General features: G+C 40.1%; 1 protein-coding gene across 3 annotated transcripts in view; it reads left to right on the top strand.

Moving 5' to 3' along the window:
* The window catches only part of PolD1 (DNA polymerase delta), a 213,130-nt gene that overhangs the window by 41,258 nt on the left and 144,050 nt on the right, over positions 1-27,822 (top strand). For all 3 annotated transcript variants that reach the window (XM_067149778.2, XM_067149780.2, XM_067149779.2), the window contains 2 exons: positions 398-570; positions 21,805-22,067. In XM_067149778.2, the coding sequence (XP_067005879.2) occupies positions 398-570; positions 21,805-22,067 (436 nt within the window). The remainder of the gene's footprint in view (positions 1-397; positions 571-21,804; positions 22,068-27,822) is intronic.

The following is a 27,822-nucleotide window of genomic DNA, read 5'->3' as shown; positions in this document are numbered from 1 at the left end:
CTAGTAAAGGAGGTCTGTTTAACCATCTAGTGTGCTCTTTTAGTGCAGTTATCTGCTTCACTGCAATATGCAACCCTCCTTTGGGAGGAGTGCAGCTTTGATTCCAATGCATTTATTGGTTTGAATGTAGAAAGCAGATTTTTATAATACTGTTTATACGTATATGATGATCTAGGCCTAGGCCTAATATGATCTTTAGTTGTTAGTTATGTGATATAAAGTAGTGCTTGCTACCTGCAAGTAATTTTAAAAAGATTAATTTATTGTTTGGTAATTATTTTGTATTATTTAAGTAAATCTTTATAAAACAAAATCTGTCTTAATGAAAGCTATGTTTACTGTATTCTTATTACAAAAAAATATCTTATTTTAATGGCTGAATCGATTTTTTGTGCAGGTCAGCCCATGGCAGGCATGCCTGGTTCACAGATGGGACCGGTGCCAGTGATGCGAATGTTTGGAATCACTGCAGAAGGAAATTCAGTTTGCTGTCATGTTCATGGTTTTACTCCATACCTGTTTGTTACTGCTCCTGAAGGATTTTCAGAGAAGCACTGTGCACAATTTAGAGTGAGTATACTTATGTTACCGGTACTTAATTTAACCATTAGAGTCTTCATTACTAACTCTTATTTTACCAAGCTCGATAGCTGCAGTCGCTTAAGTGCGGCCAGTGTCCAGTATTTGGGAGATAGTAGGTTCGAACCCCACTGTCGGCAGCCCTGAAGATGGTTTTCCGTGGTTTCCCATTTTCACACCACGGCCACGGGCGCTTCCTTCCCACTCCTAGCCCTTTCCTATCCTATCGTCGCCATAAGACCTATCTGTGTCGGTGCGACGTTAAGCAGCTTGCAAAAAAAAAAAATTAAAAAAATAACTCTTATTTTGAGACTAGAATAGTCTTTAACAGTATTATTTATGTCATTATTAGCATTGAAGACTTCAAACTACAGTAGAAGTCCGTTATAGCGAGAATTCATAACGGCGAAAAATTTTACTCGCTTTAGCGGATTGTCGTAATACCCGATTTTTGTATGAAAGTCAGAAAAACCCCCATGCCCATTAAAATCGGTATGAAACGGCATACAGTTTGTTCAAAACTTGCATTTCCGCAGATAATATCCACATTATGGATTACTTGTTTGTTATATTTCGTGAAAGTGTGTATTTAATTTCATTCTGAAAAAATTATAGTGCCGTATTTCTCCAAATCCAACAAACCTCACTTTTTCCTGCAAAAAATTTAAATCAGGCTCAAAAAGTGCTTTGTAAAATCATATGAATGCCTTTGTTGTACACTACGCATTTTTAGACGCCGAACATTGACATTCGTCATGCCTTATTTTTTTGCGGCTACACAATTATTCTTTATTAATATAAAATTGGCATCATAATACCAATGAGCACCCGTTGGAAATTTGCTGGCAATACCTACTCCATGCATCTCTACAACACGACGATCCATCAGGAAAATATTCTTGCTGTCTATAAAACTCTTACTTTTACTCAGCGTCAGATATAATCAGCTACCGCCACACGCACGGCTCTCTTGCCGGGTTCGGCTAACTTCAGCGGCTAGCTACGTATAGGCCTAATCGCGGACATTGAAGGTACATGAACGAGTTTATTGCACCACGGTATGGCCATTGTGCCCTTGAGCTTTTCGTGCACATACAGTAAAACCTTAACATAAAGGAATAAATGAACTGGATTAAAGCCACTATATACACATTTAGTTAGTAATAAAGTCAAGCTTTCAGCCAAATTGCATTAGCCTTCATCAGGGCATGTGAAGTTTTGCCTCTGACAGTGAGCAAAGAAATTCGTGCACATACAGTATCAACCCGGACTACAGCAAAAAGAAAAAAGTATTCCTTCCTTACGTGGCAGGTATGACTGACAGAATAGGGCGCATTCTTAAGAAGTACGATATAATTCCAGTTTTCACCGCAGACCGGAAGCTCAAATCTCTGTTTCGACCAGTCAAAGAAAAACCACAAAACACTGGGCGTATATGAAATTCCATGTGGTTGTGGTTGTTCATATGTTGGCATGACAAAAAAGGCTTGTTAGCACCAGGGTGAAAGAGCACATCAGGTCGGTAAAGAATGTCGCTCTTTCATCCTCCACGGAGAATGCTATAAGCCAGTCTGCTATAGCAGAACATTTCTACAGTACAGACCATGAAATCCTCCTTGACCAGGCGAAGGTCATCGCGCCTGTAAAAGACTTCTATGCTCGTCTTGTGAGGGAAGCCATAGAGATAGAGCTGCGCCCAAATAACATCAACAGGGAAGACGGCTTCAAGTTACCAAATACATGGAGACCTGTACTGCAGAAATACATGCATAACATCACCATGGCACAGCGGGGCGCACTCAAATTGTCGACAGAGGGTGGTGAATCAGTAACTTCCCTCCCAACCACCACAGCACAGCGCCACGATCCTTGAGTCCCGTTAGTGGGGTAGGTCGTGGATAGTATAGGCATGACTTCCACGTTCCTTCGGAGAATTTCTTTGCTCACTGTCGGAGGCAAAATTTCACATGATGAAGGCCAATGCAATTTGGCTGAAAGCTTGGCTTTATTACTAAATAAATGTGTATATAGTGGCTTTAATCCAGTTCATTTATTTCTTTATGTTAATACAATGAGTCACGAAAACCTACATTCATTAACAGTAAAACCTTGTTAATTCGAAGTCGTTGGGACTCAAAAAGTCGGACTTTGAATTACGTGATTTCGAATTAACTGCCAATTCGTAATTCAGAAGTGCCAATGCTTGCCGTGTCACAAAATATTCTAAGGCCCGTTACTCCATGCAGTTAACCTTGATTCACAGTTTAAACCTTTCAAATGTCATGGAAAAAACTATATCCGAAATGTATCCAACAAGGTGCATTTACAGTGTTCAAATAATGCACTTGGATAAATCACTGAGAAACATAACCTCTTGCAACAAAAGAAAAAAAAGTCACACAATTCAAAGGCGAGGATATATTATGCTGGTTTCCCTATGCAAATACATTATTTTTTGGATTACTGTACTATTTGCATTTTTAGATGCCTCGTACTTCTATGGAAAGTGCCCGACGCCCTTAAAACATTGTGGCTTATCAAACTTTCCTATGACTGGGGGATAAAGTTTCTCGCTTCCGTGTGCATTGCAACACAGTACAATGTGCCCCACTCTTGTACGATTCCCCGGCTGGCACTTACTCCTTTAAAACCATAAGTCCATTTGGGCTCAGCATTAAAAGAAAGCAATGCAGTTTCACCGGCAATGACAATATTGTTCGGTGCCTACGAATTGATTATATGAGCCACGGTTTTTCGTCAACTGTCGGCATCGCCAGTGTTTGCGGATTCTGTTTTTCTGCACACTGCCTGCTGCGCGATATTACGGCGTTCCTTAACCGCTCAGCGCCGACCTCTATACGTGGCATAGACCCTCTTTTCTTCCGTAGCCGCCGACCTCTATACGTCGTATAGACCCATACATGGTTTCACATTTACGACTATAGCGCGAAGAGTTTTGTATTTATTGATATGCAAATTGTTTTGTTTCCAAGAAGACATTTTCAGTTTTATCAATGTTGTAAATAAGAATTGAAAATCGTTATAATGTAGTTGTTTTTGCAAGGTTAATTATTTGTCAAGTATGAGCACTAATTTCTGCTTTTTTTAAAAAGTCTGTTTGCTTCATTCTTTCCCACAGAAGAAAATAAAGAAATGATGATCTGAGGAGTTTGTCTTTTCGCGTGATATTCTTTGCTCTATTTGTACATTGGGAGTGCGATTTATTTATTATATTTGTCTTTATTTCTCAGCTCGTAATATTTTCATAACTCTCCACGAGCGCTCTGTATAGGCATCAGCAAGTGCTGCTTTCCGTCATACGATACGAGAGCCAGTTGTTCATGGTATATATCTCGCTTGAAAGACTATGTCTCGACCTTTTATCTGAAATATGTATCGAGTTGGTTTGTTTCGCATACAGTAAGTGTTATTCCCCTCATTCAGTTTCGTCCTGCTGCTTTTGGTCTCGCTGCAGCTTTATCAGTCCGTGTGGCGCGCCGCGCTCAGCCGTGGTTTGACTGACAGTAACGTGCTTGGAATATTGTATAATTCAGATGAACGTTTAGTCGGAAGTAGCGTGACAGTATTAGCAGCACTGATAATGAAATAGATGATGTGGCAGTGGTAAATGAGAATGACGAGGAGGAGGAAACAGTACTTGGAAATTTCGTGTAGGAGACTATAGATAATTATACAGGTGAAAGGGAAGTTTTCAACAGTGAATTATAATTCCTAAATTCTCTAATAATATTCACACATGTCACAGAGACAAATATTGAGCAATTAGGGGTACCTTATCGGAGCAGCTGGTGAAAGGTTTGTTTACAAAATACGCTCGCTCGGGCGGGGAAAGAAATATTCAAGGCCAGCGCGCATCAGATAATACAGTTCCAAGGTTGCAGAAAAGAAGTTTTATCAGGAAATTAGCACCGAAGGGTGAGAAATCCAAACCTCAGAGACGTTGTATCGTGTGTTAAAAACACGACGAAAAGAAGACATCAGTGTACTGCTGCCAGGAGTGTGACTTGGGTCCCTGTCTCCAAGAGTGCTTCGAACTCTATCACTCGGAACTAAATTACTAAGTAAATGTGAAACAATTATGTAATTATCTACACGTACTTAGTTCTGTCATAAGGAATTCCAAGTTTCGTGAATATCGGGCTACTCTTATACTTGTAGTAACGTTATAAGTGAATCAATGTATTTCAGTCGCGCGTAGTTGAAATCTCATCCGGCCGCGGGGTAGGAAGCTCTTTAAGTGGCTGCGACGCTGAGGGGTTAAAAGGTTGAATATAAAAGAATTCCGATTTCATTCAACTTAGCAATTATGAAGCACACTGTAGACACACCGAAATGAGTGTGAGTACGGAAAGCTACCCCTCCACGTTCCGGAACATGCATTCTATCATGACGCGTATACATTTTGAATTTAAATAACTCTGTAACATACTATTGTTCTAAAATGTAAAGGCAGTTTTGAATTAAAAGTCTGAATTTCGGTAATGGGGCCAACATTGTACTTCAAATTATGAATTATCCATATTTTGAATTAAACCATTTAAATAACATGCAGAACCGTATCTCATGTTTCCAGGAACGAGAGCTTCTTCGAATTAGGCGGGATTTCGAATTATCGAGGTTCTACTGTACCTCACAATTTCATCTTGAACTTCTTTAAAGCGTCCTTGTTGCGGAACTCTGAATGCGTTTTTTTGTACAGTACGCACTTTTTTAGCCATCTTGTCTTCACGCTAACGTCAAATATTGGCTTTAATTAGGCCTATACCGTATTTTCTTGCGGCTGCACAATTATTGTACATTTCTGAGTGTTTAATAACCATTAACTTAAAATTGACATCATAATATCGATGCGAACCCGGTGATAATTTGCCGGCAATACCTGTTCCACAATCTTTACAATATGACTAGCCATCTCGAAAATGTTCCTGCTGTCTATAAAATTTAATTTTATTAAGCGTCAGGTACAGTAGACGTGTTATAACTCTGCCACTGAGTGACCATGGCCTCTCTAAGAATTCGAAGGCTCGCGCATTTTGATGCCATTCTGCAGATTTGAGAAACGCTTTTGTAGAGGCTAATAGAACGTTGTTCTGTCTTCACTAGGTATTTCCCGAGAGCACTGTACACCTGGTTGTCGTGGCTAGTGATGTATAATAAAGAGGCGGTCGTTTATTGTCAACGAATTTTTTGTGTGCATGCGCGTGCAGGGCTGAAAAGCAGCAGCATGGTTACCACGGTAGTTGCCAGTGGTATTCGTTACTCTTAGGCCGCGAATGCAAGACAATCCTTGATTTTTCGCATTCGATTCTGAGAATAAAACATTGTTTTGGATTCAGAGAAATACGGTATCACTCCAGAGGCTTCTGTGGCAAAGATTTCAGTTTTCTTCTTCAAACGGCGTCGCTTAACCTAACTGTATATATATCATGAAAATATATTTGAAACACATGTAGAGAAATGATAACTTCCTCGCTAAAAATTTACATGTGGATAACCTTTCCGAAATTTAACTAGACGCAAGAAAACATGAACTATCGACTGAAATCAGTGATGTACTCTGCCATATCTTGAGGTGTATCACATTCTTACTTAATTTCCGTATATAATAATTAAAATTAAGCACTCGTTATTTTTAACGAGTTGACAACTGCTATCGGCCACATTATGTACGCATTTATTATGAAAAGGTGTTATCCTCTTTCATTTCAAATTTTCTTTAGAGAACATCAGTCGACGGGTATTACAAATCGACTCCAACATCGCCTTCGAATGTCTACAAGAGAGCTCGCAAATGCACATAGTGAGAAAACACTACCATACCGAAGATGATCGATCGCATTTTGTGGCAATCATTCCAGTTTTCTTCTTCAAACAGCGTCACCTATTCTAACTTAACCCTTCTATACATATGACGAAAATACTTCAAGCGGCAGTGGAGAAATTATAATCTTCTCGCTATAAATTTACATGATAATAGCCTTTCCGTAATTTAACCAAACACGAGAAAATATAAACTAATCTCTGAAATCAATTATGCACTCTGCCATATCTCGAGGTGTATCTCATTTTTATTTAATTGCAGTATTTTGCATTAAAATTGAGCTATAGTTTAGTCAGCCTTTATTTTTAACAAGTTAACAACTGTTATCGGACACGTTACTTATGCATTTATTACGGAATATGCCCTCTTTCATTTCAAATTTTCCTTAAGGAACAGCAGTAGACGGGTATTACTAACCGACTCCAACATCGCCTGGGGCAATTACTATTTTTGAAGTCTCTTTCCTCCCCCCCCGCCAATCACACTTTCCTTTTGCTGCACTATTTCCAACATACCCTGCATCTGCAATTACGCTAAGCTTTTCTTTTTTAGCCGTGAATGAGTTATGAGAAAATGTAGCCATACGTAATATGTGGATCATACTTCACTTCTAACGTGCTACTGATGCCTTTCAGACCAAGACCAGACGGCAGTATAGTATTGTTTTAGGTGAAGTGGTACCAACCTTATTTCAATTAATGCTTGCACCAACATTTTTCTTCACTAAATTCTGGAACAAATATGTGTGGAGTATTCACGTACATACAGTGTGTGTGTGTTTTTGTAACCATTCACGCTCGAGGGTTAACTGTAACCGTATTTTATCAAAAATATAATCAGGGGTTCGAAGAAATATTGTAGGTGTGCCTTGGCATTACTCAACGGTCATATATGAGGTTCCACTCGCTGGCGTTTAGGTTTAGTTAGGCACCGGTTACAGTTCATGGCAATAATCAGCACAATAACATTACTATCATAAGAATTTGTAGTTGCCATCTAGTACTTGGGCGTCACTCTCGATCGCAGTCTCACCTTCAAGGTGCACCTTCAAGGAACACATTACCTAGAAAACTTGTTGAATCTACTTGGGGCACACATCTGCAAACTGTTAGAACTACTGCACTAGCCTTATGTTACTCCGCCGGTGAATATGCCTGTCCAGCGTGGTACAAATCTGCCCACGCAAAACAGATTGATGTGGCACTCAATGAAAGCTGTAGAATAATTACTGGTGTCCTGAAGCCAACTACTCTCGAGAAAATCAATTACCTTGCCGTAATTGCTCCTTGTGACATCAGGAGAGAGGTTGCTGCTATTAAGGAAAGGCTTAAAACAAATTTATTGCCTTCACATCCACTCTTTGGATACCAACCCGCCCAACAAAGACTGAAGTTCAGGAAAGCATTTTTAACATCTTCAGAACACCTGAATGGATCATCGGACAAAGTCAGGATTACCAAATGGAAACAAAAGACCCCTGGCCTTTTGAAATGGATGGAATCGCGGAAAGTGTTGCCTCCCGGTCACACCGAGGACTGGTTGATATGGAGGTCCTTAAACAAACTTAGATCTGGAGTGGGTAGAACTAGAGCGAATCTACAGAAATGGAACTTCCCATCGATACGGCCTTTTGTGGCTGTGGTGAACTTCAGACAACTGAACACCTGCTATGTTGTCCCTTGTGTCCATCAATCTGCACAATGGAAGACTTGGTGCTGGCCAATCCAAATGCCCTTGAAGTGGCCAAATTTTGGGCCAAATTGGTGTGACGTCTGTATGACATATATTGTTGTAGACCTTTTACTTGTATATATTTGTGTATATAGTTTGTTTCCTTTAAATGTAGTATTATTCTATTGAACTTCTGATTCGAATAAAGAAAGAATAAGAATTTGTAACTTATAACTGTTTGAGGCTACAATAAATCATAATTTTTAAATTAAAATACTGAGAATCGATTTCAATTCGAAGGATGTTCCATTTTAATTATGTCAATTTTTTTAATATAAAGTATAATTAACAATAATAAATAATATATTGCAACATGAGTGGATAAATCAAATGTTGATTATGATAATTAATGTCGTTTTTAATTGTACATTGAAATTTTTGTTGGCTGTCATTCTCTCGCTCATATGGTGCTACAATATTATTATGATTCAAACAGTGTTGGTAAACTGATCTAATATCAATATTAAATACTAGCAATTAAATTATTTTTGCCAACATGAACATTGCTGAAGGCTTACATATACAATTAATTACAATTTAAGCTGCAGGTTCTGATGAGGCAGGCGGCATCGATGATGAGTGTGTGAATTGCAGGCTTGGTTTTGGAGGCGGGGGAAAGGTAATGGCAGCCAGGCAAGGAAGAAAATAAACCTTATTAATTAGAGGGGAAGGTTTGTACAGAATTATATCATAGATGCATATGAGCAGGGCAGGCCTCGTCATACTACTTATAAAATAATACCTTTTAAGATTCAAAGTAGTTAACGAAAGAAATATAACCATTTCCTCACTGCCATAATTTAGTGGCCTATACTGCAAAACAGGAGATTTGTACCGGTTTTATTTGAGAAAGGTGCACTCTAAATATCCTCTCAGTGGCTCGATTGCTCACCAGAAGATGACTGGCATTAAGAAATACAAAATAATACGTGGCCCATGAAATCTGGGGGCAAGCTTGCCTGCCGGTACAAAGTTCTTAACGATGACTTGATCTCCAACCTTTAAATTGGTGGGCCGCTGTCCACGATCATATTTCTCTCTAACCTTCTCATGAGAAGCCTTAAGGTTACTTTTAGCCTTCTTCCACAGGTCCCTGACGTTATCAGGAATCTATTTTCTCTGGCAATATCTCATTGATGGACCAAAGATTAGACAACGGCAAGTTGGGAACAGAAAACATAAGCGAGGCAGGAGTGTACTTGGGATCATGAACGGCCATATTTAAAGCAAAAGATAACTAATGCAGAGAAGTATCCCACCTGGAATGATCTTCATGATGAAAAGCTATCAAGGCAGATCGAAGATTAACGATTAACTCGCTCAGCCAGAGATGGTTGAGGGTAATAAGCGGAAGTAGTTACATGTGATGTGGACAAATCAAAACAGAATTTTCGGAATAAGTTAGATGTGAAAACCTTTGCATTATCGGACACTATACAATGACAAGGACTGAAAGAAGCAAAGATAGTATTAAGGCAAGAAATGGCAGAGTGAGTGGTAGCCAGCTGAGTCGGAAATAACCATGAAAATCTGGTGAAGCCATCTACACATACAAGGATGAACTTATTCCCATTCCCATTTGATTGAGGGGAGGGTCCGACGTAATCTGTGTACAAACGCTCCATGGGGCAAGAGGCTTTATGTGATAACAATAGCCCTGGCTTAGTAGACAAAGTGGGCTTACTAAGCAACCAAGATTTACATGCTTTAACCATTTCTGATTTTGCCGTCCATATTCTTCCAGATAAACATTCCTCTGATTTTTTCTCTTGTTTTGAAGAGCCTAAATGCCCCCCTAATGGGGTCTCATGAGAGTATTTGAAGATTATGGGCACAAGAACGGCAGGGACTTTCATCTTCTGATCATGCCTGAAAGGGCAGCACAGAACTCTGTTCCCCAATACATACAGGACAACATTTTCCCCAGAAGGAAGGGTTTCCATTGTAGGAGCCAGCACTGGATCTTCTTGTTGATATTTCTCGATATCACAAAATAACATAGGGGCATCAGTCAAAATAGCACTAACCCTAGAAGGTATGGGCATGGAAGGAGAGGAACTTTCCTCCTGTTCACTGGTCTCAACATCACTAGAAAACGTGTGGCTTAGTCCATCTGCGACTACATTTTCTGATACTCTAATGTGTCGCATATCAAATTGAAAGGCTGAAATTTTGATAGCCCAACGGGCGATATGTCCTGTACGACGAGGCCTAGCTAAAACCCAACTTAAATTATGTCAGTTTCTAATTCAAATATTACATTCTCCAGACAAAGGCGGAACTTCTCCAAGGCAAACAGGACTGCAAGTCCTAATAGATGGATTACTTGGCTTCTTGAGATGATAAGGTCCTAGATGCATACGCAATAGGCTGCCTTCAGAGTTCAGTTTCCTGAAGAAGGACAGCAGCATCAGCATATGAAGAGGGATAGGTTTGGACTATGAATTTCTTAGGAGAAATTGGGCATAGCTAATACTGGGGCATTAAAAAAGAGCTAACTTAAGATCTTCAAACACCGCTCGCTGCGACGGTTCCTATTCGAATTGGACACCTTTACTACGAAGTAGGTTTAGAGGTGCCACCCTATTAGCAAAGTTAAGAATAAACTTCCTGAAGAAATTCACCATGCCTATGAACTTAGCGATTCCTTTGATGTCTTTAGGAGACTTGAAGTCACGAATAACCTGCGTTCTGAAATGGTTGATAGAAACACCATCGGGCGACATTATGCCCTAAGAATGAGATTGAAGGCTTAGCAAAGGCTACCTTAGATAACTTAACTGTCAACCCAACGTTACAAAGCCGATCTAGAACTTCCTTCAGATGATCTAAGTGTTCTTCAAAGGTCTCCGAAAACACGACGACATCGTCGAGATAATGATATTCAAATTTGATGTCGGAGAAGACCCTATCCAGCAGTCTAGTAAGGACAGCCGCTCCTGTGGGGACCCTGAAAGGCACACGGTTGTATTCATACGAATTGCAGTCAGTGGCGAAAGCAGTCAGATGTTTGGATCCTGTGGGGAGCCCGAAAGGTATGCGGTTGTATTCATACGAATTGCAATCAGTGGCGAAAGCTGTCAGATATTTGGGTTCTTCTGCCAGAGGTATCTGATTATATGCCTGGTCAAGATCTAAGATGGTAAAGAACTTAGCCTTACAAAACCATGAAAAACAAGAATGAAGATCAGGAAAGGGCACAGATTGTAATACGACCTTACAGTTCAAAGCCTTGTAATCAATGACAGACCTGAAACCACCTTGGGGTTTCGGTAAAAGAAAAATGGGAGATAAATACACTGACTTTGAAGGTCGAATTATGCCATCTTTTAACATCTGATCAGTGATTTCTTAAGAGCTTTCATTTTAGGTGGAGATAGCCTATAAATTGGAAACCTAACTGGAATAGAATTGGTTAGCTCAATCTATATTCTATAAGATCAGGGACACCAAGGGTTTCTGAAAATACATCAGGGAAAGACTAACACAACCTTCTAATACTTTCAGCGTGATCCTCAGTTAGATGCCTAAGATCTAATGACCTCTCACTCTGGGTAGGCGAAATAGATAAAAATGACACAAAATTACATTTCAGAAGAGGAATATTAATGTTACTAGCAAACTTGAATGTGCACGACTTGCTCTGGAGATCAAGCACAAGTCCGGAATGAGACATGAAATCGGCCCGCAATATTACAGGGCAAGGCAATTGTTTAGCCACAAATAACTTAATTTTCTATGTAAATTTTGAGATTCGAACTTTGGCAAAAATGAAGCCTAAAATTTCAAATAGTGACGAATTTGCTGAAACACATTTAATAGAAGACAAACAATAGTCCGGGAATTTACAACAGGCTTTCAATTTAGAGTACCACTCCTTAGCACTAATGCAGCTAATGCTCCCTGAATCTAACAGCGTCGTAATGGGTTTGTTATTTACCTCGATTTTAAGATATGGCACACATCCTGGAGTTTCACAAGCAATTTTAAGGCATTCCCTTAACGTTCTTAAATGCGATTTATGACAGGAATAAATATCACACGAGAACACGTTCACTTCCTTGTCTAAATTACTTTATTGTCACTGTAAGTCGCAACACACAATGATACACAGTAGCAAGTGACACTACAACACTTAATAGTCAAGTCTGACAGGTACAGATATCAACAACACTGACTCATGCACTATAACATCCGCTCTCTTGAACTCACTGATTCCACCTCGGAGCCCAACAGTCACTTGCAGTCCATCACTTGCCTTCGAGTCCAACCTGACTTGTTCACTGACTGACAGCTCGATATATATACTGTTCGATCAGCCGTCTAGAATTATCGATTTCTGGAAGGGTTCTTACAACACTCTACTCGAACACACTCAAAACATCAATCAACCAGCTAGTCGAATAGAGTACTCGAACTTTCATTGCTGTTTACCAATACACATGGAAAAATCTCCAACATTCCTAATGTCTCCACATATTTCTGGATAATAAACCTTACGGTAAGTTTCCAGAACCCTTCATATATACCAAATTATAGTAGAATAAATCTAATATAGAAATGTTAGAGTTTTCTACTGCTTTCGTGTATATACACTGACTGACAGAGCAAATGCAACACCAAGAAGGAGTGGTTCGAAAAGGATGAAAGTTGGGGAAAAAACAGAGACGGCACGGACGAATAATTGATGTTTATTTCAAACCGATATGCAGGTTACACAATGCGCACGGCATCGACTCAGTAGGATGTAGGACCACCGCGAGCGGCGATGCACGCAGAAACACGTCGAGGTACAGAGTCAATAAGAGTGCGGATGGTGTCCTGAGGGATGGTTCTCCATTCTCTGTCAACCATTTGCCACAGTTGGTCGTCCGTACGAGGCTGGGGCAGAGTTTGCAAACGGCGTCCAATGAGATCCCACACGTGTTCGATTGGTGAGAGATCCGGAGAGTACGCTGGCCACGGAAGCATCTGTACACCTCGTAGAGCCTGTTGGGAGATGCGAGCAGTGTGTGGGCGGGCATTATCCTGCTGAAACAGAGCATTGGGCAGCCCCTGAAGGTACGGGAGTGCCACCGGCCGCAGCACATGCTGCACGTAGCGGTGGGCATTTAACGTGCCTTGAATACGCACTAGAGGTGACGTGGAATCATACGCAATAGCGCCCCAAACCATGATGCGGCATTGTCTAGCGGTAGGGCGCTCCACAGTTACTGCCGGATTTGACCTTTCTCCACGCCGACGCCACACTCGTCTGCGGTGACTATCGCTGACAGAACAGAAGCGTGACTCATCGGAGAACACGACGTTCCGCCATTCCCTCATCCAAGTCGCTCTAGCCCGGCACCATGCCAGGTGTGCACGTCTATGCTGTGGAGTCAATGGTAGTCTTCTGAGCGGACGCCGGGAGTGCAGGCCTCCTTCAACCAATCGACGGGAAATTGTTCTGGTCGATATTGGAACAGCACATGCTGAAGAATGGCGGTTGACGTGGCGTGCGGGGCTGCCACCGCTTGGCGGCGGATGCGCCGATCCTCACGTGCTGACGTCACTCGGGCTGCGCCTGGACCCCTCGCACGTGCCACATGTCCCTGCGCCAACCATCTTCGCCACAGGCGCTGCACCGTGGACACATCCCTATGGGTATCGGCTGCGATTTGACGAAGCGACCAACCTGCCCTTCTCAGCCCGATCACCATACCCCTCGTAAAGTCGTCTGTCTGCTGGAAATGCCTCCGTTGACGGCGGCCTGGCATTCTTAGCTATACACGTCTCCTGTGGCACACGACAACACGTTCTACAATGACTGTCGGCTGAGAAATCACGGTACGAAGTGGGCCATTCGCCAACGCCGTGTCCCAGTTATCGTTTGCTACGTGCGCAGCACAGCGGCGCATTTCACATCGTGAGCATACCTCAGTGACGTCAGTCTACCCTGCAATTGGCATAAAGTTCTGACCACTCCTTCTTGGTGTTGCATTTGCTCTGTCAGTCAGTGTAGATTTTGAGGTTAAACTTATGCACTACATATTTGAGGTTATACAAATTTATAATACATATTTACAGGGAAACCATATATTAGTCATATTTAACGTTTAATAAAAGATAATTTAGCATTTAATAAAATATATTAAACATAATAATAATTGGTTTTATGTCCGACTCGTTGGCTGAATGGTCAGCGTACTGGCCTTCGGTTCAGAGGGTCCCGGGTTCGATTCCCGGCCGGGTCGGGGATTTTAACCTTAATTGGTTAATTCCAGTGGCCCGGGGGCTGGATGTTTGTGCTCTCCCCAACATCCCTGCAACTCACACACCACACATAACAGTATCCTCCACCACAATAACACGCAGTTACCTACACGTGGCAGATGCCGCCCACCCTCATCGGAGGGTCTGCCTTACAAGGGCTGCACTCGGCTAGAAATAGCCACACGAAATTATTATTATTGGTTTTACACCAGTTAGGATGTCGTACCTATGACAATTATCCCCCCTAAAACCTTCAATATCTATCCTGTACATCCCTTACTCTAGGTCTTAAATTATATCTAGGTGTCCTTATATCTGTGTCTTCGTCTCACTCTTAGTCCCCATTATTTAATTACACTTAGACTACCTCAATCACACTGTCCTCTCGTTGGCGCTGTTGCAGTACACATTTTGCAGCCAGATAGTTCGATCGGAGGTCACCACCTTTCCATGGGTGATCTGCTGGGTCTGGCCAACGGTGTCCTTGTTCCCGGTGGCAATGATCCGCAGGTCCTCGCGTGGCAGTCAAAGCTCCACTGACTTTCTCCTCGTTCACAACTTTGTGTTCTGTCAGGCCCCATGCGTCATTGTAGTCCACTGGTATGATGCACGGGAGAGGCTCGCACGTCGCGGACTTGGCCCTGTTGAGTCTCCTCTTCTTCCGGGGTGCTGAATTCTATGTTTTTACCAGAATATGGTTTTGTGCCGGGACTAGTGTCCTGGTCAGGTGGCACCCTCGTTTGTTGGTTGTTGGTTCTGACCCCATTGGTTCTCCATCTCCTTGAGGGGTCCCCCTGGTCGTGTTATTGCCATCACTACAATGATCAACTGTCCCGTGGAGTTGGCATCTTCATGACGCCAGAGCCGCCATCACTGCTTGCAGGCTTCACCCGTCTCTCCAGAGCTGTTGTACTTTCACACAGGGCACTCGCTTTTTCTGCTGGGCCTTGGAACTACAGACTCCACAATCACAAGCATCACTTCGGAACGCTTCCCCTCCAATTCATTGTTGTCCTGCATGACGTCAGTGACCACGTCGGTTCTGAGAGAGCGCACTTCGTTGCCCAAATCATTGATTTGGTCCTTTATTTCTTGAGACTGGGCCTCAATTTTCCAATCGATTTTTTCGGATTGGGCCTCGATGTTTTTAGATTGGGCCTGAATCAAAGCAGTTAGTTGTGCGAACATAATGCTTACCCGGTCGTTGGTTTCTTCCTCCGAAGTGACTTTGAAGTCGAAACTGCGTGGATCCTCTTCGTTGTGCATCTAATCCTGGCGTAACCCCTCTTGTAAGTCCGCTTTGCTTCCAGCCGTTGGTAAACCGTGGGATGCCAGTGCTTTCCATAACATCGCCACGGTCATTTGGTCGTTCTTCATTGCCGATTCTCGAAATGTCCTGTCCTGTCGCCAATTTCTCGTTCTCAGATGTGATTTTATTTGACGGAAATAAATATCACATGAGAACACGTTCACGTCCTTGTGTAAGTTACTTTATTGTCACTGTAAGTCACAACACACAATTATACACAGTAGCAAGTGACACTACAACACTTAATAGCAGAGTACCCTGAAGTTGATTCTCACAGGTACAGATATCAACAACACTGACTCGCACACTATAACATACGCTCTCTTGAACTCACTGACTCCACCTCAGAGCCCAACCTGACTCGCTTACTGACTGACAGCTCGATATATATACTGTTCGATCAACCGTCTAGAATTATCGATTTCTGGAAGGGTTCTTACAATACTCTAATAGAACACACTTGAAACATCGATCGACCAGCTAGTCAAATAGAGTACTCGAACTTTCGTTACTGTTTACCAAAACACATGGAAATTTCTCCAACATTCCTAAAGTCTCTACATGTATCTGGATAATAAATTTTATGGTAAGTTTCCAGAACCCTTCATATATACCAAATTATAGTAGAATAAATCTAATATATGATCATTATAGAGTTTTCTACTGCTTTCGACTATATAGATTTTGAGGTTAAACTTATACACAATATGTATTTGAGGTTATACGAATTTATAATACATATTTACAGGGAAACCCTGTATTAGTCATATTAAACATAATAATTGAAGGGTTTGCACCAGTTAGGATGTCATACTTACGACACCCTAAGGCCTTCAAATAATAAATTAGGGGAAGTTTCTTCCCTGAAGGATTCGTTGCCTGTTTTAATGGGGGCTTAGCCTCAGGAGGCTGAACATTGTGGCTCAGCCAATGACCCTAGTCACTTCCTATCGCCTGAGTTAGTGGAGGCCACACCAGAAGTTTAACAGGACGGTGCGCTGTTGAGAGAAATGCAATGCTTGGCTAGATGGGAAAACGACCCGCACTTAAAACAACCTTGGGACAGACCTGCTCCGTTCCTAGCTCCACTAGATTTTACCAAGGGACACTTATGAATTCCTAATTTGTTCAGTCGATCCGCTCGCAGAACATTTGCGTGTGGGGAATGTTAGGCGATTTGGTGGCCGAGAACTGTTAGATGACGGAAGTATGACCTGTAAGCTGGAGAAATTTCTTCGACAGTCGTTTGCACAGTTTGATCTTCGGGAAAATGGAGAGCAAATACCCGCGTGTAATACTTTATATCTTGAATAAGGTCGTCCAAATTTTCTGTGTTCAGGAGTAGTACTTCTGTATTGCTCTATCTGGAATAAAAATAGGCAAAATATGGGCATAGAGGTCTTCAATAGAACATCTGTCAGCTATGGCTTTTACGATTTTGTCTGAGAGGACACCTAAAGAATATGGGTAAATAACTTGTACAATTTGAGAATAAGATAGAGCAAATACCAAAGTATGGTCTTGAAATTCAAGTAGGAATCTTAAAAAAGATATCACTTCATAAGTAGAATTAGAATTTACCAAGAACTTGGGTATGCCTTGAAGCAACATGGCTAATGGATGGGGTAAGCTGCTGAAAGCTGGCAAAATAATCGGGGACGGCATTGAAGATTGACCACAGGGTATTTGAAAGTGACCAGCTCGCATCCAGGAGATAGTAGGTTCGAACCGCACTGTCGGTTTTCCATGGTTTCCCATTTTCACACCAGGCAAATGCTGGGGCTGTACCTTAATTAAGGCCATGGCCGCTTCCTTCCCATTCCTAGGCCTTTCCTGTCCCATCGTCGCTATATGGCCTATCTGTGTCGGTGCGACATAAAACAACTAAAAAAAAAATAGAAAGGACAAGTTTTTGTACTCATCTTATTGGTGAGTTTTTGAAGACACAGTCCAATCATCCTGGTCCTTGAAATATCATCATTTGCTTGGGTTAACACATTTTCCAGATCTGCCAGGATTCCACCCGGTTTAGGACTGCATGACCATACTGGCGGATCTTTCGAGATGACAGTTCTCCATCTGATTTGACGTCATGAAACCTGCAACTTATATAATTCAATTAGTACAGTATTTTACATCAAAACAGATACATCAACACTTGCATTTTTGTTTTACTATTAAAACTATGCTTTCTACTCTTACAGTTTACTTTTCTTATTAGCATACAATTCAGACAGATTCAACCGGTCTGCGACTAGCTTTCATTTCATTCGTGTGTGTCGATGCTCAATCTCTTTCTCTTTTTGTTCTGTATAAATCAAAACCCAATTCTGTAATGACGGTAATATAATTGTGTGTGTTTTTATAATTGAGAATAAATCATTGCCATATAACCTCTTTTTATGACATTTCTGAAGATCGAGGAACATTCTCCGTGACATGAACGATCTCATGAGCGGGAATGGTAACAATGGAATGCGCCCGATAATTTATATCGTTCTTTCTCCAATTCTGTCCAAATTGATTGTCTCCTAAACGAATTCTCGATCATTTGTAGATGTTCATAGTAATCAAATAGTGCAAATAGTAACTAGTGCAAATGAAGGTGAAATTGACAGGTATCGTTTATAATATTTAACTCAGTCCATGGCCTGTGTCATATAAACTGTTATCAAACTTGAACATTGCGCATGAGCAATCTGTTTACTCTCCTGTTGAATGTAGTCCTCTTCACTCAACAGTAGTTGATTTTACTTCACCATTAAACTTTTGGACATTAATTTATTAGACACCACAAGGTTCTGAGCTTATGAATTTTCATATATTGAATATTTACTTAAGCTTGTTACTTAATTGAGCAAGTTGGTTCTAATTATCAAGGTATCTAACATAAATTGACTGGACGTATACTTTTCACATGATTTCAATCAATTTCTATGCTATCATAAACTTCAATGATTCTTTCATGTTTGACTCGGAATCCTTTGAAAGGTTATAATATATAACCTATGTAGAAAACAATATGTAACATTCACAACCATTTCACCATGTATATAGAAACTAAAAATTGTATCAAAATTGAAACTACATGTAACAGGTTACCACGTTGAAAACCAGAGTATTTAAATAATTCGTCAAAGTATAGTGGTTATTAAAAGTAATTTTTGCATATCCTTTCATAACCAGCATTTTTGTTTTGTTTAACAAGTGCCCGTCAGCATTGCTCTGGAAGTACTATAGCCTGTAGGCTTATTGTTCTCCCTGTTTGGAATTAGCACCCGTCCACAATTTCTGTATTCTTAGCTTACATTCCCAGTATTGAGTCTGTATTTAATACCTTTGTTTCCATGATTGTAATCACAAATACATTGTACATCTTACAGACTATAGCCTTGCATGCACAGATTATATGATAGGTTGTTTCTAACTTCTTTCTGCATAATGTGCATTCTAGGTTGTTCTTTAAAATTTTCATTTTATTTAAGTGCTGCTTCACAGGTCTATGTCCTGTTAGGAATGCTAGTAAGAATCTTAACCAAGTTTTGCTGCATTTACGTATAGTGTTTCAATTGTTTTCTTACATGCTCTTTTTTTAAATAGTTTCCTGTTTTTGATGCCTGTTGTTGTTTTCCACTTTAGGGTGTTCATTCCTGGACCCTCTCCTGATGACTTTCCTAATGGAACACTTTGATATTCCAAGGGCTAGTCCTATAAGGTAAACAAAAGATGCCTGTGCAGGCAGGAAAAACGTCAAGTAAGACAGCCACATTCCACCCATTATCCAAACTGAAGGTTATGAAAGAAAGGGTGGTCCTGCTTTTTCATCCGATATAATATGGTTAAGAAATTTAGTTGAAACATGGTGTGAATAATCCAAAGCAAGCTTTCCTTCCTTGTGTATTTCAGCCAAATGGAATGTGTAATATGAGGGACTTTTTTCATGATGACTAATTAATATACAGGATGAGTCACCCAACTTCTCTGGCAATATTTCTTAAACAACACTTTAATTCAGTAGTATGAATGGTTTGTTGAGAAATAAACAGCACATTTACATGCATATGTCAGCATTTTTATTAACCTTGTTCTTGTAAGAATTCTCTACTCTATGGCAAACTTTTGTCAGAGAATTGTACACATTTAATTATACAATTAAATGTTCAAAGTGTTGCCCATTATTTTCTAAACACACCTGTAATTGGCTGCATAATGAATGGATGACATGGCACAGCCTGTCTGATGTAATCCTACCATAGCCTACCTCTATGTGATGTTTCATGTTCTCTGGAGTTGAAGGCGCATCATGGTAGACCTCCTCCTTTAACTTTCCCCACAAAGAGAAGACTAAAGGGTAAGATCAGGAGAATGGGCTGGCCAGTTTACATGTCTGCCTTGTCCTATGAAACATCCATTAAACATTCCATCATGGGTCTATCTGGTAAAAATGAAATGGCGTATGGCTTTTAGTGTTGGGAGTGTCCGAGGACAAGTTCGGCTCTCCAGATGCAGGTCTTTTGATTTGACTCCCATAGGCGACCTGTGCATCGTGATGAGGATGAAATGATGATGAAGACGACACATACACCCAGCCCCAATGCCAGCAAAATTAACCAATTAAGGTTAAGATAAGGTTAAAATTCCCGACCCTGCTGGGAATCAAACCCAGGACCCCTGTGACCAAAGGCCAGTTAATTGCAGTGTGTGGTGGACAACCGCCATGCTGATATCACATCCTTGTCAGAGTTTCCAGCAGCAAATTTTCTAGCAAAATTGGCAAATCATTTTGTCATAATCATCATGAAAAAATGTTTAAAAGATAATTTTGTAGGAATTTGATGTATCTTGCGGCTGTTTGGGTGCCTTCAAGTGAAGTGAGGTCCAATAAGCTGGTCACCAATTATTCCGCACCATACATTGACGCTCCAAGATCGCTCTCGCTCTACCTATCAAAGCCAATAACAATTGTTCACGGACCAGTAATGCACTGTATATTTTGTAAATTCACTGACCTGTGATTTGTGAAGCCTGCTTCATCAGTAAACAGGTGGAACTGCAATGCATTCTGTGTTAATGTCCATTCACAAAAGTTCACTTGATTATAAAAGTAATTTCCATGTAATTCCTGATGAAGTGACTCATGATATTAGTGTCAGTGCAATGTTCCACTACCTCTAGCCATGTCATGTGAACTAATGTGTGTGTTCGTGGCAGCACAAGCTAGCCCACTAACTTCATCTGCTCTCTTGTGGTGGATTTGCTACGCATGTCGTTATACTACCTTTTTTAGAAAATTTTTTGTAGAGGTGTCCATATGTGTGTGGGCCAATGGATGTGCTCGGTCCAGGTACATTTCTGCATACAGCTGACAATCTTGTGCGGCATTTTTCCTACACTTGCCGTAGATCAATAACATTTCTGCCTTTTCAGAGTTTGAAAATACCATTTTCCCAGCAGAGTTTTTATAACACTGCATCCTACTCTTTCAAAGAAAAGTTTTCTCAGTTTGCTATGTTGTAGAAGGAAGTAAACGTTCTTTCTTGCATATAGTATCATAGACGTCTAGTTACTTTGTTGACCGTTCTGAGTACACAGCTATTGCAGAATAACAACAAACGTAAGTGCTATGTACGACAGATGGGATGACTCAAACAAACCTCCACAAAATCACAGGCAAAATCAGAAACATTGTAGTCATCTTACACATAGCCCTGCTCTGATCTCTGGTCATGTATCATATTTGTTACAACACGTGAATGAACTTCTGAGGTATATTTAAGAGTCGTCTTCAGATTACAAGTATTGTGGATAGAATTAATGTATAACATTGTAATGGACACCATTAGTAATCTCTTCCCCACGCCCTGCTTTCAGTTGTGCTAAAGATAATGGGAGGTTTCCACATAAAAATATGTAAGATTGTATTGAATTTTGTACTTGTGTACATGCTCAAAAGTTATCATTCTGATACATTCTGTTGAACCAGTACATACTACTTGTGTGATATTTTAACAGTTTTAAACATGTTTATCTGGGTATGTCATTTTTTAAATTACAGAACTTACCAGTGTACTATTATCATGTTACTTTTCAGACCGCGTTGAACAGTACCATGATGGCTGATACATACGTCACTCGTGACCGTGTACAAGTGGCTGTCCTTGCTGTAGAAATTGTATACAAACAAAGCTTGTTTGGCTACCGAGGAGAAGAAAAATCTACATTCATCAAGATAACTGTAGCACTACCTAGACTTGTTGCATCTGCCAAGAGAATACTAGAAAAAGGAATCCCATTTACAGCTCTTCCTCCACATATCTATCAGTATTTTGAGTCAAATATTGATTTTGATATTCGGTAGGTATCGCTTTCCTTTATCAACTTTGATATAAACTTACAGAAATAATTTTACATACTTTTATTTGTCATCCTTCCGTAAAAGAAAAAAAATGTTGTATTACCCTATGTTGAAAAATTATATTCAAATATAACTGGAAGCGACCCATTCATTAATACTATATCCTTATAAAGTTTCACTGGTCAAAATGTACTGGTTTAACATAGTAAGGAGCCATAGAATATGATGTTTCGGTCTGTTCAGGAGTTCATCTTCAAAGCATTCTTGTAGTTTTAACTGTATGTTTGTAGTCCTTGGCATGCATAGTTCAAGAAAGGAATAAACATTTCTTCCTCGTTGGGCTTTTTATGATTTTGAAACTGTGAAGTTGAATCCACAATTTATGGTCATGGTAATATACAGTAATGCAGCTTATAATGATGAGTAAACACCTCTAGCTCTCTAAATGCCATTTAAAAGAAGTATTCTAATCTTTTGCTTTCTGAATTAAGACTAACCTTTATTGCTGACTTAGAAGTGCTGAATTAATGAACCTCTGATTTATCACTTCTGTACCACTGAAAAAAAAAACTTTCAAAAGTCTTGGACTGAATTGAAGGAGATATTGGCTGGTTGGATTGGTTTGTGTTAATTTTTTTCCCATTTTCACGTACAAGAGTTTCCATGTACTTATAATCAGACAGCTGTCCATCTAGTTCGTAAATCAATTATGTGAAAGAGGATTTTAGTGAAAAATACACATTCTGTGTGGAGTTAGTAGAGCAGACCCTGTCACCGAGAAAGTACTCCATCTTAACCCATGCAAAACATAGGCAAGCAAACTATTTCTACCACATCTTCTGAAATGACAAATACAGCAAGATAAAACTGATACTAGAAGACAAGATAGAAAGGAAATATGGATGCAGATGGAGATCATTATAGGTGTGGAACCTCTGATAGTGGTTTAACATCCTCAAGTATGGCAATTCTGATATGAGAAGCAGAAAATAGGAAAAATTACTGCAGAAGAAGAAGAAAGACGATGATCCATGGTATAGAGGTAGCATGCCTGCCTTTCACCCAGAGGTTGCAGGTTCATTCCCAGTCAGTCCAAGAATTTTAATTCTGAACTGAGGTTTGAAATCGGTTTCACTCAACTTGGGGAGACCAGCTGAGGACAAGAAAGCCAGGGATTACGGCTGAGGGTGTTGTCACACTGACCCCATGGCCCGCCACTATCTGCAGGCCATCTAGTTGGGTGACAGTTGTGATGGATTGTTGCAGCACGGGTTTTTTTAAAAATTAGTTATGCTTGTTCAAACCACTTGCAAGTTGTCAGGAAAGCATATTTTCAAGTGACAGCAGAAGATAAAGAGCTAACTTAAATGGAAACAACCCATGCACAGATGCACGTTATCTTGTCCATAGGATATTTCACCACCCATAGATTAGTGAGAGATATCTTATCCATAACATAGAATCTATTCAGCAGTGTAATATTTATGCATTTTAAGCATTTTTACTGCAGTATTAAAGTGTTCCGAATATACTCTTAAGTTTACATAAAATCAGCTTCATGGTCCGTATCGCACTTCAATAGATTCACAATTAAGTATTTATTTTCCACCTAGTCGATACAATGATTGCTTAAGGCAATTTTTAATGGTCAAAAGTGGTACATGTTTCGTATATTATCAACATCTTCAGCCACATAACACTGTTTAGATGAAAAATGTATAAAATTGACAAAGTAATGCTTTAGAGGACACTGTCAGCTTCATGGAGGACACTTCCTCTAAAGCATTACTTTGTCAATTTTATACATTTTTCATCTAAACAGTGTTATGTGGCTGAAGATGTTGATAATATACGAAACATGTACCACTTTTGACCATTAAAAATTGCCTTAAGCAATCATTGTATCGACTAGGTGGAAAATAAATACTTAATTGTGAATCTATACTCTTAAGTGTCAGTAGATGTCGAGGAGTGCGCAACATAGTAATGTTTATAGGAATGTCGCTGGTTCTCTTTTCACTATAAAGGATCTGTGAATTATGATTTTAGCATGAAACCAATGTTCACATACATTGAAATGGATGGTAGAGGCCTCGGTTGAGTTTAATGGAGCTTTTGAATTTGTTGTATAGTCTCTTCATGTCTACGGCATTCTTCAAATGTAATATGGCAGTAGAAACAATGTGGCACCAAAATGAATGATTTTCAGTAAGTACATCCTAGGATTTTGGGTCGGTACCTGTCAGCTTCATGGTTTTAAATTGGTCTGTGTAGCAAAGTTTACCATAAAGAGTTTGGGGAGGAAACCTGGTATTATCCATACAGTGTACATGCCCTGTCCATCTAAGTCGATGACCAATGATGATGGCTTGTACTTTGTTGATATTTGCTTTCTCAGAAATGGTGAGGCCAAGCTCAATAGCTGCAGTCGCGTAAGTGCGGCCAGTATTCAGGATATATTTGGTTCGAACTCCACTGTCGGCAGTCCTGAAGATGGTTTTCCATGGTTTCCCAATTTCACACCTGGCTGTACCTTAATTAAGGCCATGGCTGCATCCTTCCCACTCCTAGCCCCTTCCTGTCCCATCATCGCCATAAAACCTATCTGTGTCAGTGAGACGTAAAGCAACATGTTTAAAAAAAAAAACATTAAGGTTGGTGATGTGCTCCCATTTGATGTTTAAATGGATCTAACTTTTTCCTGGTGAAAGTTTTTTTTTTTACAGTAAGGAGTCCAAGTTCCACAGCCATAACGTAGCATGGAGATTACTAGAGCTTGGTACACCCTTGGTTTGGTATTCGCTTTTATGTTTCTATTCATTAAGGCATGGTGTGTTAAACATGGGTATGGAAGGCCCGTACTGTTACAAAGAACACAAAACTGCAACTAGCTCACTCTCATATTCCCTATTGCTATCTCTGCAGCTGAAACTTGGACAATAAAACAGGCAGATAAGAGGAAAATAGAGAGCTTCAAGATGTGGGTTTACAGACTCATTTTCCAAATTTCTTGGACTGAACATCGAACTAATGCATCTGTGCTGGAAGAACTAGGCATCCAGACTAGGCTTCTCGAGCAGATCAGCCAGGCTTACCTCCAGTAATTCAGACACATCGCCAGAAGTACAGGCACTATGGAAAAGCTTGTGATGGAGGGGAAAGATTAATGGCCAGAGATTGCAAGGAAAACATCCAGTCAGATGGGTGGACCAGCTGCAGCTTCTGGTGGGGAAATCTTTCCACTTTAAGAAAGAAAATCAGGGCAGTGAAATTATAAACACCACCATGCCATGTCAAAGGTAGAGGGTTGTAGAGGAGATGAGATGGAGGAGGAATGTTAAACGTCCAAATGCCACATGGGCAGCACCAGTTCTGTTAATCACATCTTGTTTGCAAGTACAGCTGTTGGATAAGATTCTTACAAGGTATATACTTGCTCCAGTGTTGTATCCAAGATGGAGGATGTTGAAATCTGGGAGGGTTTTTCCAGATGAAGTACTGTATTTACTCGTGTATTAGACTCCCCTGGCTTATCAAAACAAAGAAAATGAAGAAGAAAAAATGTCAGAGAAGAACAACGATTCCGCTTGGAAGCAGATACAAGCCTTACTGCAGCTCTGATGACATCACACAAATTTGTGAATAGTTTCGTCCATACGACCCATGCAATGAAAATGTGTCGAAGTCATACGGTACATCCAAGTTTCGTACTTAAGAAATGTCTGCCTCCGTGGCATAGGCCTACTGCAGCTCTGGTGATGTCAGACAAATAGGTGAATAGTTTCGTGTCTGACCTGTGCATTGAAAGCATGCATCAGTCATGCTATATGTCTGTGTTCTGTAGTTAAGAATGTCCACCAGCGTAATGGTTAGCACAATTAACTGTCGTTCTGGGTAGCCTGAGTTCGATTCCTGGTACCGTACTGCCAGATGTGTACGAATGGCAGAAAGGTTGATATGTGGTAAATATTGTACATGCAACTCCCCTCCATTGGGGGCGTATCTAAAAAGAGCTGCACCACCTCGGGATGAGGAAATAAGTTTACTGTAGTTGAGAAACGTTCACCGAGCTCGATAGCCGCAGTCGCTTAAGTGCGGCCAGTATCCAGTATTCGGGAGACAGTAGGTTCGAACCCCACTGTCGGCAGCCCTGAAGATGGTCTTCCGTGGTTTCCCATTTTCACACCAGGCAAATGCTGGGGCTGTGCCTTAATTAAGGCCACGGCTGCTTCCTTCCCAGTCCTAGCCCTTTCCTATCCCATCGTCGCTGTAAGACATATCTGTGTCGGTGTGACGTAAAGCCAATAGCAAAAAAGAAAAAAGAAATATTCACGGTTGTTGCTATTAATGTAGCAGGTGAGATCATTAATAAAGCGATCGTTTATTATCTCGTAACTCGGACCAGTATAGGTAATTTTGGACAGAAGTAAGTTTAAAACGTAATAAAAACAGTCCGATCATAACGATTGTTTTACTCGCCAATGTACCTAACAAATAATAATAATAAAAATATTATAATTGTTAGGTTGCCATGATGATAACATATGTAAAGTGCTCTGTATTAATACTGTCGTACCTGCCAGCTTTCCCGATTAAGGCGGGAGGCTTTCGATTTTAGCTTGTTTTACCTTGTTTTTTGGGTGAACTTCATTTGTTTTTAAATCCCGCCATTTCAGCTTTTTTATGCCAGTGGCCGGACGTCCTTCACTCATTGGCCACTTTCAAACAAATTATCTGCGTTTATTAATGCGAGAAATGTGCGCAAATGTGCATTGTTTATTGAAACCTGTATATCGTGGCGCGTACATCGATTGTCAATCTCTCGTTCTCGCGTGCTATGTTCGTCTTTCTAGTGGATTCTAGAGAGTAGTCGCTGGATATGGAGTCTTTTTTAGTAATTTAGTGACAGACTTTGAATGATAACGACTAGTGACTTTTTTTAGGGATTTTAGGAGCCATTTGGAGACAATTCTGACTAATTTTAATTTATCTCAATATAAATAAAATAAGAGTGTATATTGATCAGAATTTAAAAAGAATGATATTTCTGTACCAGTCGCGACCACAGTAACAAGGAGAAGTGCTCGTTTTAATTTTCCGTAATGTCTGTTTTATATATATATATATACGCGCATCCCCAGAAAACTGTTGAAGATAATTGAATGAAAATCGGTATGTAAAGTCGGGGAATAAGTCACTACAATTTAGGCCATAAATAATTGTATTCACGCTGACTGAGGGGAAGGCCTAAAATTTAATTCTCAAATATTTATGTTATTACTGGCCCTATCGATAAATACTACATAATTAAAGCTACATATTATTAAATTTCCTATCATGTAGGGCCTATGTCCTAAACATTTTTACCTTAGCAGCTATGATAATAGAGATATTCGTGAATTTGTATTTTTGTTGCTAAGTCCATATCAGCGCCGAGGTACAAGAAAATAGGTGAATAGAATTTAATGAAAATTGGTATGTAATGTCAGAGAATAAGGAATTACTGCCTACGCTATAAATAATTTTATTCACCCTGTTCGAAATGGTAGTTTTGGAGAAGACCAAAAATTTAATTTTTAATTACCTATCGTATTGGTCATATCGAAAAGTACTACATAACAAAAGTTATAGAGAGTACAGTTTCTTATTATTGATGTCTTATTCAATTTTACCGTTCCGACTAATAATATTGGTGGTGATGGTGATAAAATTGTGATTGAGAAAAAAGCCATGAAGGAACGATACCTTGAATAA

Source organism: Anabrus simplex, chromosome 6 (genome assembly GCF_040414725.1).
Source record: "Anabrus simplex isolate iqAnaSimp1 chromosome 6, ASM4041472v1, whole genome shotgun sequence".
In the NCBI taxonomy this organism is placed as follows: Eukaryota; Metazoa; Arthropoda; class Insecta; order Orthoptera; family Tettigoniidae; genus Anabrus; species Anabrus simplex.
This window is presented reverse-complemented; position numbering and strand designations above follow the sequence as displayed.